At 41.8% G+C, this 16369-nt stretch overlaps 2 protein-coding genes across 2 annotated transcripts in view; one reads left to right on the top strand and one right to left on the bottom strand.

Moving 5' to 3' along the window:
* ZMYND8 (zinc finger MYND-type containing 8) overlaps positions 1–2407 on the bottom strand; it is a 95614-nt gene extending 93207 nt beyond the window's left edge. Inside the window, exon 1 of the mRNA XM_063297094.1 lies at positions 2379–2407. The gene's annotated coding sequence lies outside the window, so the exon portion shown is untranslated. The remainder of the gene's footprint in view (positions 1–2378) is intronic.
* A 332-nt stretch (positions 2408–2739) lies between these two features.
* Positions 2740–16369, top strand: part of LOC134492921 (translocating chain-associated membrane protein 1-like 1) — a 35863-nt gene continuing 22233 nt past the window's right edge. The window contains exon 1 of the mRNA XM_063297091.1: positions 2740–2972. Coding sequence (XP_063153161.1) covers positions 2853–2972 — 120 coding nt within the window. The 5' untranslated portion in view covers positions 2740–2852. The remainder of the gene's footprint in view (positions 2973–16369) is intronic.

The raw sequence follows: 16369 nt of genomic DNA, 5'->3' as shown, positions 1-16369 counted from the left end.
TCACTTTGTAAAATACTAAAGAATGCCCTTGTAGTTGTGTAGTGTGAACTCAAAGTAGAATGAACCCAAAATCCTGCACTGTCAAGAGATAATCGGATGCCCCTTACTTACTCTCTCAACTTTTTGTTCTTGGTCTGAGAAAGCAATAATGGCCTATATACCTAGCATATACAAAAGCATTCTTAGTATATGTTCAACAGGCATGAACATAATGAGATCAGTGTGGAACACAATAAAGAGATACCCAAAAGGGCTGCAAAGTGTATTTACTGTACTCCGGGTAAATCCCACTAACTCATTAAAGTTCATTTCTGCACGTAGATTTGCCGTGTACCCTGCAGTTCTGTACTGTATTCATCTGCCAGTTAACTCATTTTTCCTCAGTTTTTACCCTTTAGGAACTGGCAAGCTACTTCAGATGAAATATTGGTGTAATGTATTATTATATTCAACTTACAAAAGATTTCTGAGATAATATATTACTTTCAAGCATTTTGAATATTCTAGAGTACTTGGTACACTAACCAACTATCACCCACCATTCTAAGAGGCAACATGTCTCCAGCTCTTCAAGACAAGTCTCGATTATTTCCCAGACTCACTACCTTAGATAATTGTTTGCTTTAATTTAATGTCCACAGAATTGAGCCTGGGATCTTCTCCGAGAAATCTTGGAAGGAGCTACCAGACTAAAGACAGCAAGCAAAGACATTGGAGACCAGCTCCTTATGTATTGCACTCTTTCCCTCCATTTGGCCTAAGAGAAGATCCTGATCATGTTTTTACCATTATAGTATTGTGGATTTATTATTGTAATTTGATTTTTCTATAATCTTACTTTGTATTTCCCATCTTTATAGGTTAAAAAAAATCTGTGCAGAAGCAAGCCCCTAAAAAGGCCCTCAAGTCAAGGCTCACCTCCTGATTGTATCCTTACCGCTTTGTTGGCATTACAGTAAACTTTATTTTTTAATTGCAAACTCATTAGGTGTGGTTGCATGGTGATGTTAACCATGGTTTACAGAATTTATCCAGTTGGCTGGGTCTGTATTAAACAATGAACCATAAAATAACCATAGAGGACATATTTGCATAAGACTAAGCAAAGTAATCAGTTATTAAATCCAGAAATATCTGAATTGGGACAAAATAATGTATAGTTGTGGTGGAGCATCTGAACCACACTTTGCAGGGGGAGTTTGTTAAGCAACTTACCTCCAAAATAGCCCTCTCTTCTGGATTCAGACAGAACAGGAAGCCTAGGGTAACCCTCTGGAACCCTCTCTTCCAGTCTCCACACACAAAGCTGGGAGGCTAGAGCAGCTACTAAATGGAGTTCCTCCAACCCCACTGTTGTAGAAACAGAAAAGGGGTGAGGGAAGCAAAGCCTTCCTCTACCCTATCTGCCCTGACTCTCATCAGGCCAGAACATAAATATATATTTTTTACTGCAAAAAAAGCAGGCAGTGACAGTCATAAAGGTGTCTGGAATGCCAGCCTAAGATGACCCCACCCCCCAGTATAACCAGAGCTGACTTTAGTTAGTTCAGGGCTCTTATGCTGGTAACTGATTTATCCATAAATAGTACTAGAATAATTTACAAATGCTGTCCAACAATGTCCACTGATTTCTGGAATTAAGAATGGTTGCACTGGAGTTTCCTCCAAGAGGACATAGCTTCATATTGGCTGAAACTTTAAATAAATAACTCTGACAATTTTGTTGGACGTTTATGAACAGATCAATTAAAAACCTATTTCAAACTATATGTATATTGGGGGGGAATCCAGACTTAAATCAAAATAGCATGTGAACTTAAATATAAATAGGACCTTAAACCTGCCTCTGACTAGCAATGATTTCCTTAGCTTGCAAGCAGATCTCTTCCCAATCCTGCCAACTCAAGTTACGTGTATTTTTTACTCTCTCTCCGCTGGAAATGCCTATTCCCTCCCCTCCCCAAATACAAAGTTCATGCTTTGCTACTACGTTAAGGATTTGCCGTTTTAACTGGAGTCAGGTGAAATTTTTCAAAAATAAATGAAGGGTTCCCTCTGATACGCTTTTTGCTGCGATTCAGGAGGCATATTCACTCACGTTTAACTTAACCTCCTCTTACATAGCCTAATTCTTTCGGTTCATACCATGCTGAACCATAAAGGAACTGCGGGCAGGATTAACCCAATATGCCAGACTAAAATGGGATTGACTTGTTTGGAGTTCAGGGTGCCGTGCAAACATACCCACGAAGTGTTCTTTTGAGAAAGCATCTTAACGCCAGCAGTGGGGCCAGAAATCTTTCTTGAAAGAAGTTCTCCCTACTGTAATGCCAAAACAGCACATCCGAGAATCCTACGGAATCCAAAAAACCCGATACCTGATACTCTTTCTCTTCCCAGGCAGAACTCACAGGATCTTCTTTCCACTTCAGTCATAAAGAAATTAAATACAAGCTCAGAGAACCTGGTAGGTCCCACCTCTAGGGGCCTCTGAATGGCCGTAATCCACGCCACTCACACGCACCCTCTCTTCCCCCTCCCCCGCCGCCGTTTCGACCGTTGACCAGCCTGAGTCTCTTTGGAACTCCGCCCCTAGAAAGCTTGCTTCCAGTTTAAGGCTAGCGATTAGCTGCTGAAGCTATCAGTCACTATTATCCCACATGTTGATTGGCCAAGCTTGGAAACAGGGAGGATAAGTTGTGGAGGGGGTGGGACAAGAGTCGCTGGTGTTTACTGGGCGTGAGGTGAAGAGCGAGGGATTATTGAGAGAGTAGAGGAACTGCAGCTCCTCATCTGTACTTCGCCCTCAACTTGCGTCCTGGAGTTTCCTACTCTCGGAAACCACTGCCGCTATGGGGCTGCGGAAGAAAAACAAGAGTCCGCCAGTCCTGAGCCATGAGTTCGTTATCCAGAACCACGCGGATGCTGTGTCCTGCCTGGCCATGGGCCTCCTGTTGGGGCTCATGTTCGAGGTATCATTACTATACAGGGCCGGGAGGAAGCGACAGCGCGCGGGCTCGAGGCACGCCCCCTTTCTTCTCCCCCCCCCCCCCGTTCAAGTGCGGCCCCGCCCTTCTCTCTCAAGCTCCGGCGCTTCCTCTTCTGTTACTGTTTTCCCTTTGGCTGCTAATTCTCACGGTCGCGCTTCCCTCTTACGCGCTGACGTACATAAGTAGGAACAGACGTATACAGTATGGTGCTCGGCAAGGCCGGTATCAACGTCTGGGCTATAGCCGATAGGCAGCCTGGTTGGGTTCAGCCTCTTCTTCGCCACCAAAGGGCAGAGGAATTAAACTGGCAACCTCACCGAGATGGATAGCTCGTGCAAGCCAGCCAAGCTGCTTTGAAAGGCTGTGGGGAGGGGGGAATAATATATTATAAACCAATTTGAGGTAATTGTAGAAAAACTGTTAAAACGTCTCGTTTTTCCATGCGACAGGGGGTCTCGTTTAATACCGTAATAAATCATATGAAGTGGGATGTACAGGTTATCCTTTAAGTGGTCTTTTCCCACTTTTCTCCTGCTTTGCTTTCCTTTGGAACTGGTCACGGTGCCAGAGCTCAGTCCTAGTACTGATTTTAAGCCTGTAGTACAGTTCTGGATTTCATATAAAAATGAGATGTCCTGGGACGATGCAGAATACTTTCCCAAAGCAGGTGGGTGGGCTGGTTCAGTAGGAAGAGTTTAAAGATTTTAAGCTAATCATCATAAACAATATAGAGTGTAATATTGCTTCTACTGGCCTAAGTGATTGTGTTTTGGGTTTGGTCCTTACAAGTAAGCAGTAACAATAGTTCAGATAGATAATTCCACTGAAGAGCTTCTGCATTTCATGGCATTTTGTCCATATTTATTCTGAACAAGATATGAGAAGTAAATCTCTTACAGACCCTTACAGATCCAACGTATATAAGAGAGTTAATGCTGATATTAAGAATTAACTGCTTTTTGCTTACACATTTCACTGGGAGAGACTATCTTGACAACAAGATACAAGATGCAAAGTACTTATCCAGTTGCATCTTCTGTGACAATCACAAACAATCTCAGGTCTTGCTGATAATAAGCTTATAAACAGTCAAGTCTCAGGGGTTTCCAAATTTACATAAGCATAATCATTACCTGAGTCATCAAGCCACAGAATGGAATTGGAAGAAGTATAACACCCAAATATTAAATATGGACTGACTGTGCCACAGTTGTGATAAGTTAGTTTCTTTAAACAAAAAGTCATTGTAAGTGGTTAATTAAAAATGAAGAAGCATTGAACAATGCTAGGATTTGTAGAAAACTTAATAGGAAGATAAATATACAATGAATTTGGTTTATATATGTAACCATGTCTTTTTGAGGCTTTCCCTGCTGATTTGAATCATGTGTTTGAGTGTTTACCCTCCCCCCCCACTATTAATTTGAAACTTATTGCATGATTTTAAGTTCAGTTTTGCCACACTGTTGATATCCTTCTTAAAATGCAAACTGGACCATATCTGGAATAAAGCAAAAAAGGTGCTGAGGAATCCATAAATCATTCTGTTGAAGGAATTAAGCTTAGCTTGGGAAGGACTAAAATAAAGATATAATTGGAAAACCTAATAAAATGTTTGAAGAGTTATCACAGGGATTGGCAACCTTTTCAGATGCTGACCCTAGGCTGCCACATAGAAAATGGAGCAAGATTGTGATGAAAAGAAAGGGATTTTGACTAAAGGAAGAATTTCCTGACCCGAGTTCTTCAACATTGAACAGATGGCCTTGGCTTGCTGGTAGATCCTCTTTTGTTAGACATTTTTAAGTAGAAACTAAAGCAGTCTTTCTCAACTTGGACATCTTCTCAGAATTCTCAGCAGTGGCTATGTTGGCTGGGGAATTCACGGAATTAACATCCATGCTTTTGTGTTAGGAAACACTGAGATATAAATTTCCTACATTTGACAAGAGATTGATCTAGATCAGCGATTCTGAAACGTTTTGGTCTCAGGACCCCTTTAAGTTCTTAAAAATGATTGAGAACCCCAAAGAGCTTTGGTTTATGTGGGTTATATCTATCAATATATACTGTCTTGGGAATTAAAACAGACATTTTATTTATTTTTATTTTTATTTATTTTCTATCCCTTTATTATTTTTATAAATAACTCAAGGCGGCAAACATACCTAATACTCCTCCCTCCTCCTATTTTCCCCACAACAACAACCCTGCGAGGTGAGTTAAAATATTTATTTATTTATTTGACTTTGCAGATTCCCTGAAAGGTTCTCAGGGACCCCAGGAGTCCCCTGACCACACTTTGAGAACCACTGGTCTAGATGAACCCAGTTCTGTGTTAGTGCAAGACAAATGAATTGTCTTTTATTCCAACTTTTTCTTGAGGGGGAACTCAAGTTGGCATAACGGGATATCTCTTCTACTTTATTCCCACACCAACAAACATGAGATAAATTGCGATAAGAGAATGACTGACCCAAAGTTACTTGGTGATCTCCATCTAATACCTTAACCAAGACAGCCAGTGTGGTCTAGTGGTTAAGGCTCCAGGTTAGAAACCATTAGTATGAATTCTAGTCCCACCTTAGGCATGAAAGCTGGCTGGGTGACTTTGGGCCAGTCATACATTCTCAGCCCATGATGTCAGGCTCAGGCAATGAGCTGGTTGGTTAACCCCTGTCGCAACCAATGGATCACAGTTGGTTGATCTGAAAAAAAGCTGACCTTGGGCTTGTGGGAAAAATACTAGGAAGAAAAAAAAAATCTAATATCTTAACCAGTAGACAGTATTGGTTCCCATCATAATAGAATTGGGTTACCCAAAATGGCACTCAATGTGTCAATAGACACATTCTTTGATGCCTTTCAGTCATCTTGGCCCTTTTAACTTTTTGGTTTATTTTCAGAAATTCTTTTAATTAAACAAAACGAGAATTGACACGTCACAATGTCAATGGTTGAAACTTTATTGCCAATGATGCTTCTGGGCCATTTATTTGTTTGAAGTTGTGCAGTCTATGCAGAAAAATAAGGTGAGCAGGGGTAGCATTGTGGTGGAAGGGATTGCAAATACTCATTGTAACTGGTTCTATTTCCCATGGTTATCATTTGGGAATGGGAAAACCTTCCCAATAGACATTTAGTTGAAGTACCCAGAATATGTGCTCCACATTCAAAATAACTCCAGTCCAAAAAATTTCAAAACCTGTGGCAATAACAGAATGTTTGCATTTTTATTTTTTATTTTTTATTTACTCATTTGGAAGATTTGTATGGTCCCCCATCTTAGCAACAGAACTCTGGGTGACTCACAACCATTGCATTTTTATTTACTGTATGTGTGTACACTGCTGAAATACTACATGCCGTTTGATCTTCCAACTTTAACAGATTTGAATTTTTTTTCTGTCTTACTGGCTGATAGTATTGTGTTACATGATCATTTGCATGTACATGTATATACACCAGACACTATTCCGAGAAGAAATAGGATCCTTCTGATATTTGTGAATTAATTAGATGTAAGACTCTAAGACTAATAGTTGAAACTAATGAATAGGTGACTTTCCAGTTAATTCAGCAAAAGACTTAAGTGTTTCTCATGATTTCCAAATCAATGTATCTGAAGCCCAGTCCAAGAGTGGGGGAGTTAGTACAGATCAATGATAGAAAGAGAAGTAATAGCACAATATATAAATATGATCATTGCATAGTTCAGGGAAAAAGAGGAAGTAAACTGAAGGAGGGGAAAAATTAGCTCATTGGTCCTTTGGATGGAATTCCAGTGAAAAGGTAAGTTTGTCCAACAAATGCCCATTGTAAGCCCTAGTGAGGGCTTTCAGTAAACAATTGATAAAATTTCTACAGATATAATGGTATGTGAATAAAAAACAGATTTATATGGAAAATTCAATATGGAATATTCTACATGGCCACAGTCACTAAAATTCAAAGCATGGATTATTTAGGAGAGGATTATGTTGGTCCATTTGGGAAAAAAAGCCAATCTTCAATCCTCTTTGTCTTTCATACTTCTTACCATTCCTGAGTGTATAATTCATTTCTGTTTTAAATAAACTTTGAAGAATTGTGTATGAATAATTGAAGATATGCAAGCATGAATGTAAAGAGTATGTGCTTGTGCAGCTGCTCAAAGAAACAATCGTTGTAATCTATCCAGAGGTTGAGTTTGTACATGAATAATCTTGCTACTTGTCCACCTGAGTTTATTTTAGGTTATTTCATTCAAACAACCTATTTGCAGAAACCATTAGAAACATCCAGCTTGTCAAATTGAGTCAGGAATTGTTGGCCTATTAATGATCTGGGAGCTATAAAACTCTGACTCTACTTCTTGTTACTTATGGGCTTGCCATTTTAGAAGAATCTTGTGTGAAAGGTGAAAGTTCCCCTGTGCAAGCACCGAGTCATGTCTGACCCTTTGGGGGGATGCTTCTTTTGCAACGTTTTCTTGGCAGACTATAGCAGGGTGGTTTGCCATTGCCTTCCCCAGTCATCACCTTCCCCAGCAAGCTGGGTACTCGTTTCACCGACCTTGGAAGGATGGAAGACTGAGTTGACCTGAGCCGGCTACCTGAGAATCCAGCTTCCGCTGGGATCAAACTCGGGTCGTGGGGAGAGTTTCGGCTGCAATACTGCTGCCTACCACTCTGCGCCACACGAGGCTGTTTAGAAGAATCTTAGGGAGACTGAAATTACCCACTAACTTTGAGTAAACGGGTGTGTTAGCTTTTTGGAGAAAGATCATACATATGAATGTGCTTGAGAAGAGGGAACAGTGGCTTAGTAGTGACTATTGATGAGTACTATGAAGTACAACTATGATGGGAGACTTCAATTTGGTTATATCAGTAAAATGAGTGAAAATGACTGATTCCCCTCCTTTTGGGGTAAAATAGCAGTTCAAGTCATAGTAATTTCTTGTTTGTTTTTTTTATCCCAAGTGAGTTGCTAATAGAAGTTCTACCTTCCAGGAAGTAATCTGGTTGAAAACACCAATCTGTTATGTAACACAGGATGTGGGGAAAGTTCTTGCTCAGCTCTGTTCATTAGAGTACTTTGTGGAATAGCAGGCTAGATCTGGGAGGAAGGAATATGAAAGAGTAGCAATCTGTTAAGAATGCTGTATGATCAAAATCTCCATCCAACAGCCTTGATTTTTCATGTGTGTTGTTGCAGCTGAGTGACCAGGACAATGTAGTAAATTCTTCTGTCTCTCTCTTTTATCTGATTAACACCCATACTCAGATTGCTCAGTCAGGAGTGACTCAGGATTTCACCTTTTCCATGGTAATTTTTGACCTATTCACAAATGATAGGTCATTTGTAACATTCACTCCTCCCTTTGGCATCGTGATAGTTATACAAAGGATGTAATAGAAATGGGGACAGTCATACCTCATATTTCTCAATTACAGTGGTTTCAGTGCCAGCAAAATCAATCTGTTTCAGTGTTAGCATAGTTTTTCTCAAGGAGGATGGATTTTGTAGATAGCCGCATTAATATCTGTCTTGTAATCTAGAATATAAGAGAGCCAGTTTGGTGTAGTGGTTAAGGCAACAGCCCAGAAAGCAGGAGACAGTGAGTTTTAGTTCTGCCGTAAGCATGAAGCCACCTGGATGACCTTGGACCAGTCATTCTGTTAGCTCTAGGAAGGAGGCAATGGCAAACCACTTCCAAAAATCTTGCCAAGAAAACTGTAGGGACTATTTAAGGCAGTCACCAGAAGCCAACACTGACTCGAAAAACACCCCCCAAAAAAATCTGGGATATAAGTACAATAATATGTAACATTTAAAGCAGCATAAGTACCTCCTTTTTCAGTTAAAATTATATCAAAAGCTATTTGGTTTTATAAAATAAGTTGGTACATGGATTTGAGTTGTGCTTTTATTGCCTCTGCAATTGCATTAGCAGCCTTTTCTAAACCATTTATCAAATTAGTCGCCGCCCTTCTCCCACCAGAGGGACTCTGGGCCGTCTACAACAATAGTCAATAAAACAATAAATATATAATAAAAATGCAATATAAAAATACAATATCTAAAAATACAGTTACAAATACAATAATTGTAGATAAAAGTAGAATCCAAATGGCGGATGATAACTCAGAACTTGTATGCAACAAGCACTCTAGGGTACTAGCCATCCCCAAACATGATGACTCACCACCCCACCCCAAGCCAGATGGCAGAGCCTGGTCTTCAAATTCCTCCAGAAGGCCAGGAGCGATGGGACCAGCCTCACCTCCGGGGGCAAGATGTTCCAGAGGGTGAGAGCTGCTGCAGAGAAGGCCCGCCTCCTGGACCCCACCAGAGGAAATTCTCTTACCGACGGGATCCGCAACACGCCTTCTCTGCATGATCAGGTGGGACGGATTGACGTAATGGGGAAGAGGCAGTCCCTCCGGTAGCCTGGCCCCATGCCATGTAGGGCTTTAAATGTGATAACCAACATCTTGAATTGGACCCAGAAGCAAACTGGTACCCAATGTAGCTCGCGGAGCAGAGGTGTTACACGTGCCCTTCTAGAGGCACCAAAGATAGCCCGCACAGCTGCATTCTAGACCAGCTGTAGCTTCCGAATACTCTTCAAGGGTAGCCCCATGTAGAGCGCATTGCAATAGTCTGTATGGGAGATAACAAGGGCATGAGTGACCATTTGAAGGGCCTCCCGATGCAGGAAGAGGCATAACTGGTGCACAACATGAAGTTGCGCAGAGGCCTTCCTGGCCACGGCTGCCACCTGCTCTTTGAGCAGGAGCCTTGAGTCCAGGAGGACCTCCAGATTACACATTGGGTCTGTCTGGGGCAGTGTAACCCCATCCAGAACCAAAGATGACAGAGTCCTGGATACAGAAGAGCCATTGACCCACAGCCACTCCTTTAGTTCCCTTATTTTAGATACGGCACTACCATGTCCCATAAATGCTATTAACCCTCTAAAAAGAAACCTAAAGGGTATGATGAATATTTGGGCACAAATAAACTATAAAACAATTTCTCCAACATATATAGAGAGAGTGTACACACCAATATTTAGGTGCCCAGGTTCCACAATAGAATTACTTTATCATTTATTCTATTTTGATGCTGCCCGACTCAACTGACTCTGGACGGCCCACAAAATAAAGAGCAACATAAAAAATAAGTAAACAGAAATACAATAAAAATTAATCCAAAAAGAATTACAAGTTAATTACAAGATGGTAATCCAGACAGCACATCAATATAGACAACATCTCAAACAACTGTCCCCATCCACCTTACCCCAAGACCCAGGAGAATATCCAGGTTTCTGAGGCCTTTCAGAAAGTGTCAGCCTTATTAGGTAGACCACACTAGGAAATCAATTCCACAGGATGGCTAAAACTACTTTTATGGAGATTGGCTATAATAACAGAATCTTGCAAGTCTGATTGTGCTGCAGCTCTTCCTCCTCTTCATAGTTTAGTGAATTAGGGAGTGTCTGAGCCACTTCCTAATGTTATTTGAATATTCTGGACATAAAAAGTGCTTTAGCCCCTTTTGCAAAAGCAAAAAGTGAAGCCTGCATATCTCTGTCAAGGTCATCTTCCTTACTCTCCCTCTACACAGACAACACGCTAGCCTCAATGCCCCATCTTGTGTGGCTAGAAAACTGAGTCAAGGTCATGGGAACAAACTACAGATTCTGCTGTCCTCCTCTGCTGGCAATTCCCCTAGATCTTTATACAAGTCCTGTAATGCAGCTGTACAATGAGGAGTTACTTCACCCTCCCACTTCCTCCTGCTGTTCCGACTGAGTTTCATCAACCCTTTCTGGCTATTCCATCCTATCCCACCAGTCTTGTAGCCTGAAGTAGATGGAGCTGGGGAAGCTTCCCCTTCCCCGTGTTGTGTGTCTGTCTGCTCTCTGGCCCCTCCACTCCAGAAAAGTCAAAGCATTGTTTATTCTTCAATGTCCATGTCTTTTGTAATGGTGGCAGTTCACGTAGATGGGCTTTCCTTGGGCATTGCAGATGAAGACGGCATACAAGTTCTGGGGTGTGCACGTCTGTCATATTCTTCCACAACCTCTCTGACTGGTAGTCTTTCCACTGAATGAGGTATTCCAAATATTTCTCCATATGTCTAAAGTCCAGAATAGCCTTCACTTCATGCCCTTCCTCCCCATCCACCAAAATAGAGGGGGTGGAGCTATTCTACTCTGTAAGCTACAGGGGGGCACATCCTGCACAAGCAGTGATCAGTGGAAATCATGATGAATCTTTATTGATGCTGGCAATTGCAAACAAAAGCCACTGGGTTTATTTCCACTAGGAAGGGGCCGCTATGAGACTAGCTTCTTGGAGGGTCAGGCAGAAGACAAAAATGTAGGAAGCCATATCAAATTCCCTTCAGCAATTTTAGCACCCTCTTGTTTGTGTATGTCTGCAGCCCACTTGTATACTGCCTTTGCCAGATCCAGCTGTTCCTTTAAGGGGCACTGAGCCTCTTGCCTCTGTATAGGAAATCTGAGGCATGAGGAACTGCACGTTCAAAAGTTGTAGAGGGCAACATTTAGAGGTGGTAGCTGTAAGTTACCTGCATGTCCCTAGTTAATAGAGACATGCAGATGAAGGAATGTACTAAGTTGTTGTAGGCAGATTTTGTAAGGGGCAACAGCTCAGTCCAATTGTCTTTTTGGGAAGAGATGTAGCACCTTAAATATTGCTGTAATAATTAGTTTACTCTCCATTTGATGCTGGATGATGCGAGGACAACAAATGAATTTTAATGCTTAATAATTGGAAGAGGGCCTTCTGAAACTTGGAAGTAAATTGAGATCTGAGATCACATGATTTCTAGGCCCCTGTACTAAAAACATGGTCTAAAAAAATGTGCTTGTTTCCTGAACCGTTGGGAGACCCTTCCAAGGAATGAAATGGGCCAACTTTGTAAACAAATCTACTACTACCAGAATACTGGTATATCCTATACTGGGAGGAGATCAGTAATAAAATCCAGTAATTTTGTGTCCCAGGTCACAGACAACAGTTTATAGATTACAGCAAGCCAAGTGGCTTTCCAGGAACAGATTTTGCCCTGCAGCACACGTGGCAAGATGCAACATAATCTCTGACATCTGTCCTCAGCCTTGGCCACCAGAAGTTCCTAAGGACCTGATGCTGAGTTTTGAACATTCCCCTATGTCTAACTGTCCTATTGTTATAGCAGAGTTGCAATACCTCATAACTGAAAGAAGTGAGAACATATAAATGATCATTGTACAGCCTCCTCAAATGTGAAAGTCAAATCATCTTGCAGGGCTCCCTAGAGCTCATCCATCTGAGGCCTGCTACTGAGCTTCAGTCTGATCTAAGAACTCAACAGCCTGCCTCCCTGCTCCCAGTCTGGAGGATCCAACCTCTGGGGTATTTATAGTTGCTGAGCTGCAGAATGGCAGGTAAAGGAGATGAGTAGGACAAATTTGTTCTGTGAGACAGGAATATAGGAGATACAAAAATCAAAACAGCAGAAAAATTATACCTACCTGATTTGTTGAGAAGTGAGGGATTATGCCATCTGCAGAACTTCTAAATTCTTGTGGGCTGTGCATACTTGCGTTGAGTAGACAGCACCTTCCAAAAAGCACTTCTATTGTTGGAATGCTATTTTTACTGCAAGCAACTCCTTATTGAAGCTATCATAGTTCCATTCTGCTGGTAGAAGCAACCTGGAGTGAAATGTACACAATAGGAGATCTGTCATTCCCCCCCACCCCCTTTCTGCCCAAGAACTGCTTCTACTGCCACATCTGAGGTGTCAGTCCGCAGTATAAACTGGTGTGATGGGGTCTGAGTGTGAAGGTTGTGAAGCGAAAAACTCTTCAAATTCTTAAAATGCTGCCTGCTCTTGAATAGATCATATGAACCTACAACCCTTCTTTGGGAATTGAGGCTGTATGTGATCTAAAAAATTATGGATGAACTTCTGACAGAAATTCGCAAAGCCCAGAAAACGTTGAACATCCTTCACATTAAGGATGGTTGCCATGAATGTACTTTTGCAGGATCCATTTGTATGCCTTCAGTAGAGATCCTGTACCCCGAATAGTCCAATTGAGGTAGATCAAATGCACAGTTCTCCAGCTTAGCAAAAAGCTTATGTTCATGGAGTCTCTTTAAGATGGTTCTCTCATGCAAGGAAGGATCCTCAGAAATACATACTTGTCTAAGATGTCAGAAAATATCTATGAATCTTGAGAAAACTCCACAATTAACCAAGCCAAAAGGCATCGTTTTGTATTCAAATTTGCTATACCTGGTATTGAATGCAATCAAGTATTCATGTCCCTCTTTCATTCTGATCAAATTGTAGTGCTTCTCAAGACTAACTTCTTGTGTGTGTGCAGGTCAGGAGATCCAAATTAAGAGGTATTGGGTAGTGGTCTGTCACCTGGTTAAGGAGTCTGTTGTCATAAACTGCCCTCGCAGATTCCCCTTTCTGGGCACAAAAAAAATGTTGCTGGAGATTTTGAAGGACAAAAAAGCCCTTTTTTTACATTGTCATGCAGATATTCTTTCAAGATGGCTAACCCACAAATAAACATGGGATACTGCCTCTTTGTCAGAATAGGGGCCCTTGGGTTCAAATTCATGGTGCAATCACACATTCACTAGACAGGCACTGCAGTTGCTTCTTCCCCAAAGACATCTGCAAAGTCTGAGTATTTCTTTGGCCAGTTAAGAGAGTCACTATGTTGGACCACGTTGGTGGGAGGGGGAGAGTGCAAGGCTTGCAACCAGTATTGGCATTTCAGAGATGGTAACAAAATAGTTACTTGTGCTTAGCCCACATCTGGATTATGTAACTGCAGCCATTTGATTCCCAAGGCAATGGGTACTTGAAAGGAAGCAGTCACATAAGAAAAAGTTCTGTGTGATCTTGTATTGTCAGCTGCAGTGTGTTAATGCATTGCAGTACCAGCCCAGCTCTCAGCATTGGTCCATCTGTTGTCTCTACCATTGGCTTTGTAAAAATCTGGGTGAGTAAACTTTAGTGCTGTGGAATCATCTATGAAATTAGTGGTAGCTCCTGAGTCTACAACAGCAGAGAATTGTACTTTCTGGCCTGAACCTAAACAAAGAGTAACAGGAACAATAAAGTGTGATTGCCTTCTGGCAGCTGTCTGAGCTCTCCTTAATTGTCTGAGGGTCTCCCTTTGGAGCTGTTTGGAGAAGAGCTGGCAAAGTTTCCTGATGCCACTGTCTTGAAGTGAGTTGGGCACTTGCTTGCCATGTGGCTTTTAGATTCACAGGTGCGGCATTTTGTCACTGAGTCAGCGGTTTGAATTTTAGCTGTGCAGGATCTGGCTATATGCCTGGGAGTTCCACAGTAAAAGCATAAGTCTAGCTTCCTCCTCTGTTTCTCTCCTGATGATTGCAATCTTTTGACTGCTTCAATCTGCATGGGTACTTCAGTGCTGGATTCCAAGGTCGCTATTGGTAGGGGGCAGTGGGAGAAGAGAGACATGTAGGATTGAGCCAGAGTTTCTTTCTTTCCATCCAGGCTCACCCAGCCTCCAGGCACCGGGACAAGGTCTTGACAGTCTTACTTGGCTGAAACCTGGGTCGAAAGATATAATTGGGTATCATCAGCATACTGATGGGCCCTCACCCAAACTGGTGGATGACCTCACCCAGTGTTTTCTGTAGATGTTTAACAAAAGAGGAGAGAGCATCCAACCCTGTGGCACGCACCAGCACCAACTGGAACTGGATGATGATGATGATGATGATAATGAAGGGTGGCGGAGGGGTAAAATTACCAGGGTAAATTTACTACTGACTTTGCAAAAAACTTCAGAAATTCTTACATGCTACATTACAAAGATGATTCCATGATTCCTAGGCTTTTACTTAGAACCTAAATCACTAGAAAGTACTGGGTCTGAAGATAGTGATATTTGTTAAATTATCTAGTTAGATCTGGCAACTATTACCTTGTAATAGTTTTTGAACTATTGCAGCTTACATACGTAGTTACCCATAAAAAGTGCCTGGAAGCTTCAATTTATGCAAGATGCAACCACTTGCTGATTGAATACCAAGCTGAGATTTTATTATTCCTGTGTTGTAGAATCTGTCCTTGCCTTCTAACACTACTGTTGTATTCTTGGCACAAAACAATATATTGGTTTTAACTTTTAAACATTTTAAAGTCCTAAATTGTAAAGTATTTCTCAGCTCTTGCTTGAAGAGAGTATCTATGGCCAAGAGGGCCTTTGTACAGGTACACCTAGTTCACCACTTGCACCCTTTCCTGGGAGGTTCTTTAGTCACTCATGCCTTAGTCACCTCACAATTGGATTACTGTAATGCGCTCTATTTGGGGCTACTCTTGAAGACAATTCAGAAGCTACAACTGATCCAGAATGTGGTGGCATGGGCAAATGATGGGGGCACTGCATTCATGAGCTGCACTGGTTACCAGTTGGCTTCTGGGTGCAATTCAAGGTGCTAGTTATCACCCATAAAGCCCTTCAAGGCATAGAGCATTGTCAACCACCTTGAGCAATTAGGGATGGAAAAATGAGTAGAATTTGAAATGACAAATAAAAATATTATTAACAGTAAGCCTGAATGTCTAATTTATAGGTCAAGAGCATTTTAAACTGTTTTTGCTTGGAGGACCATACTTTTTTTTTTCCAAGTCTTGATCTCTTATAAGATTAGGCATTAAAGAGGGAGGGGACTCAGCCACTTCTAAAATACTCCTACTACTTAATTATAACTATCCAAATGCCATAGTCACTATACTAAAGGTCTTAAGGCCAAAGTAGCACCTGGACCTGTGGTTTATCATAGTCACCGATACTTGAACAAGCCCAGATTTACTTTCTAAGATGAATTCTGTGAACTGACACAAATACACTAGCCTCTGCAGTTAGAGCTGAAACAGGCATCTACTCCATTCCCAACTTTACAACAATTTAAGCTTTCAACTACAGGTAGTCCTCACTTAACGACCCTAATTGGGACTGGAATTTACATCACTAATTGAAGCAGTCATTAGGCAAAACATCACATGACCGCACCGCTTAGCAACAGCTGTTCCAGTACTCCTGGTTGAGGTCATTAGGCAAGCACCATGCCATCATTAGGCAAGGACCTCTTGCTTCTCCTGCCCTTCCATGCTCACCTCTGCTTCAATTCTCCCCACCCGCCTATCTCCCCCCCCTTGCCCTTTTGGCTGCCCTGCACTCCACTGCCAGCTGACCTTCACCATCTTCTTCCTCCCGCTGCTGATGAGGTGAGCCTAGCCAAGGCAGCTGCTGGCCCTTTGCAGGTCTCCCCAACACCATGTGAAGCCTTGGGGCAGCCTCTTGGAGGGCC

Source organism: Candoia aspera, chromosome 3, assembly GCF_035149785.1.
Source record: "Candoia aspera isolate rCanAsp1 chromosome 3, rCanAsp1.hap2, whole genome shotgun sequence".
Classification (NCBI taxonomy): domain Eukaryota; kingdom Metazoa; phylum Chordata; class Lepidosauria; order Squamata; family Boidae; genus Candoia; species Candoia aspera.
Note: the sequence above shows the minus strand (reverse complement) of the source record. Positions and strands in the feature narration are given on the sequence as shown.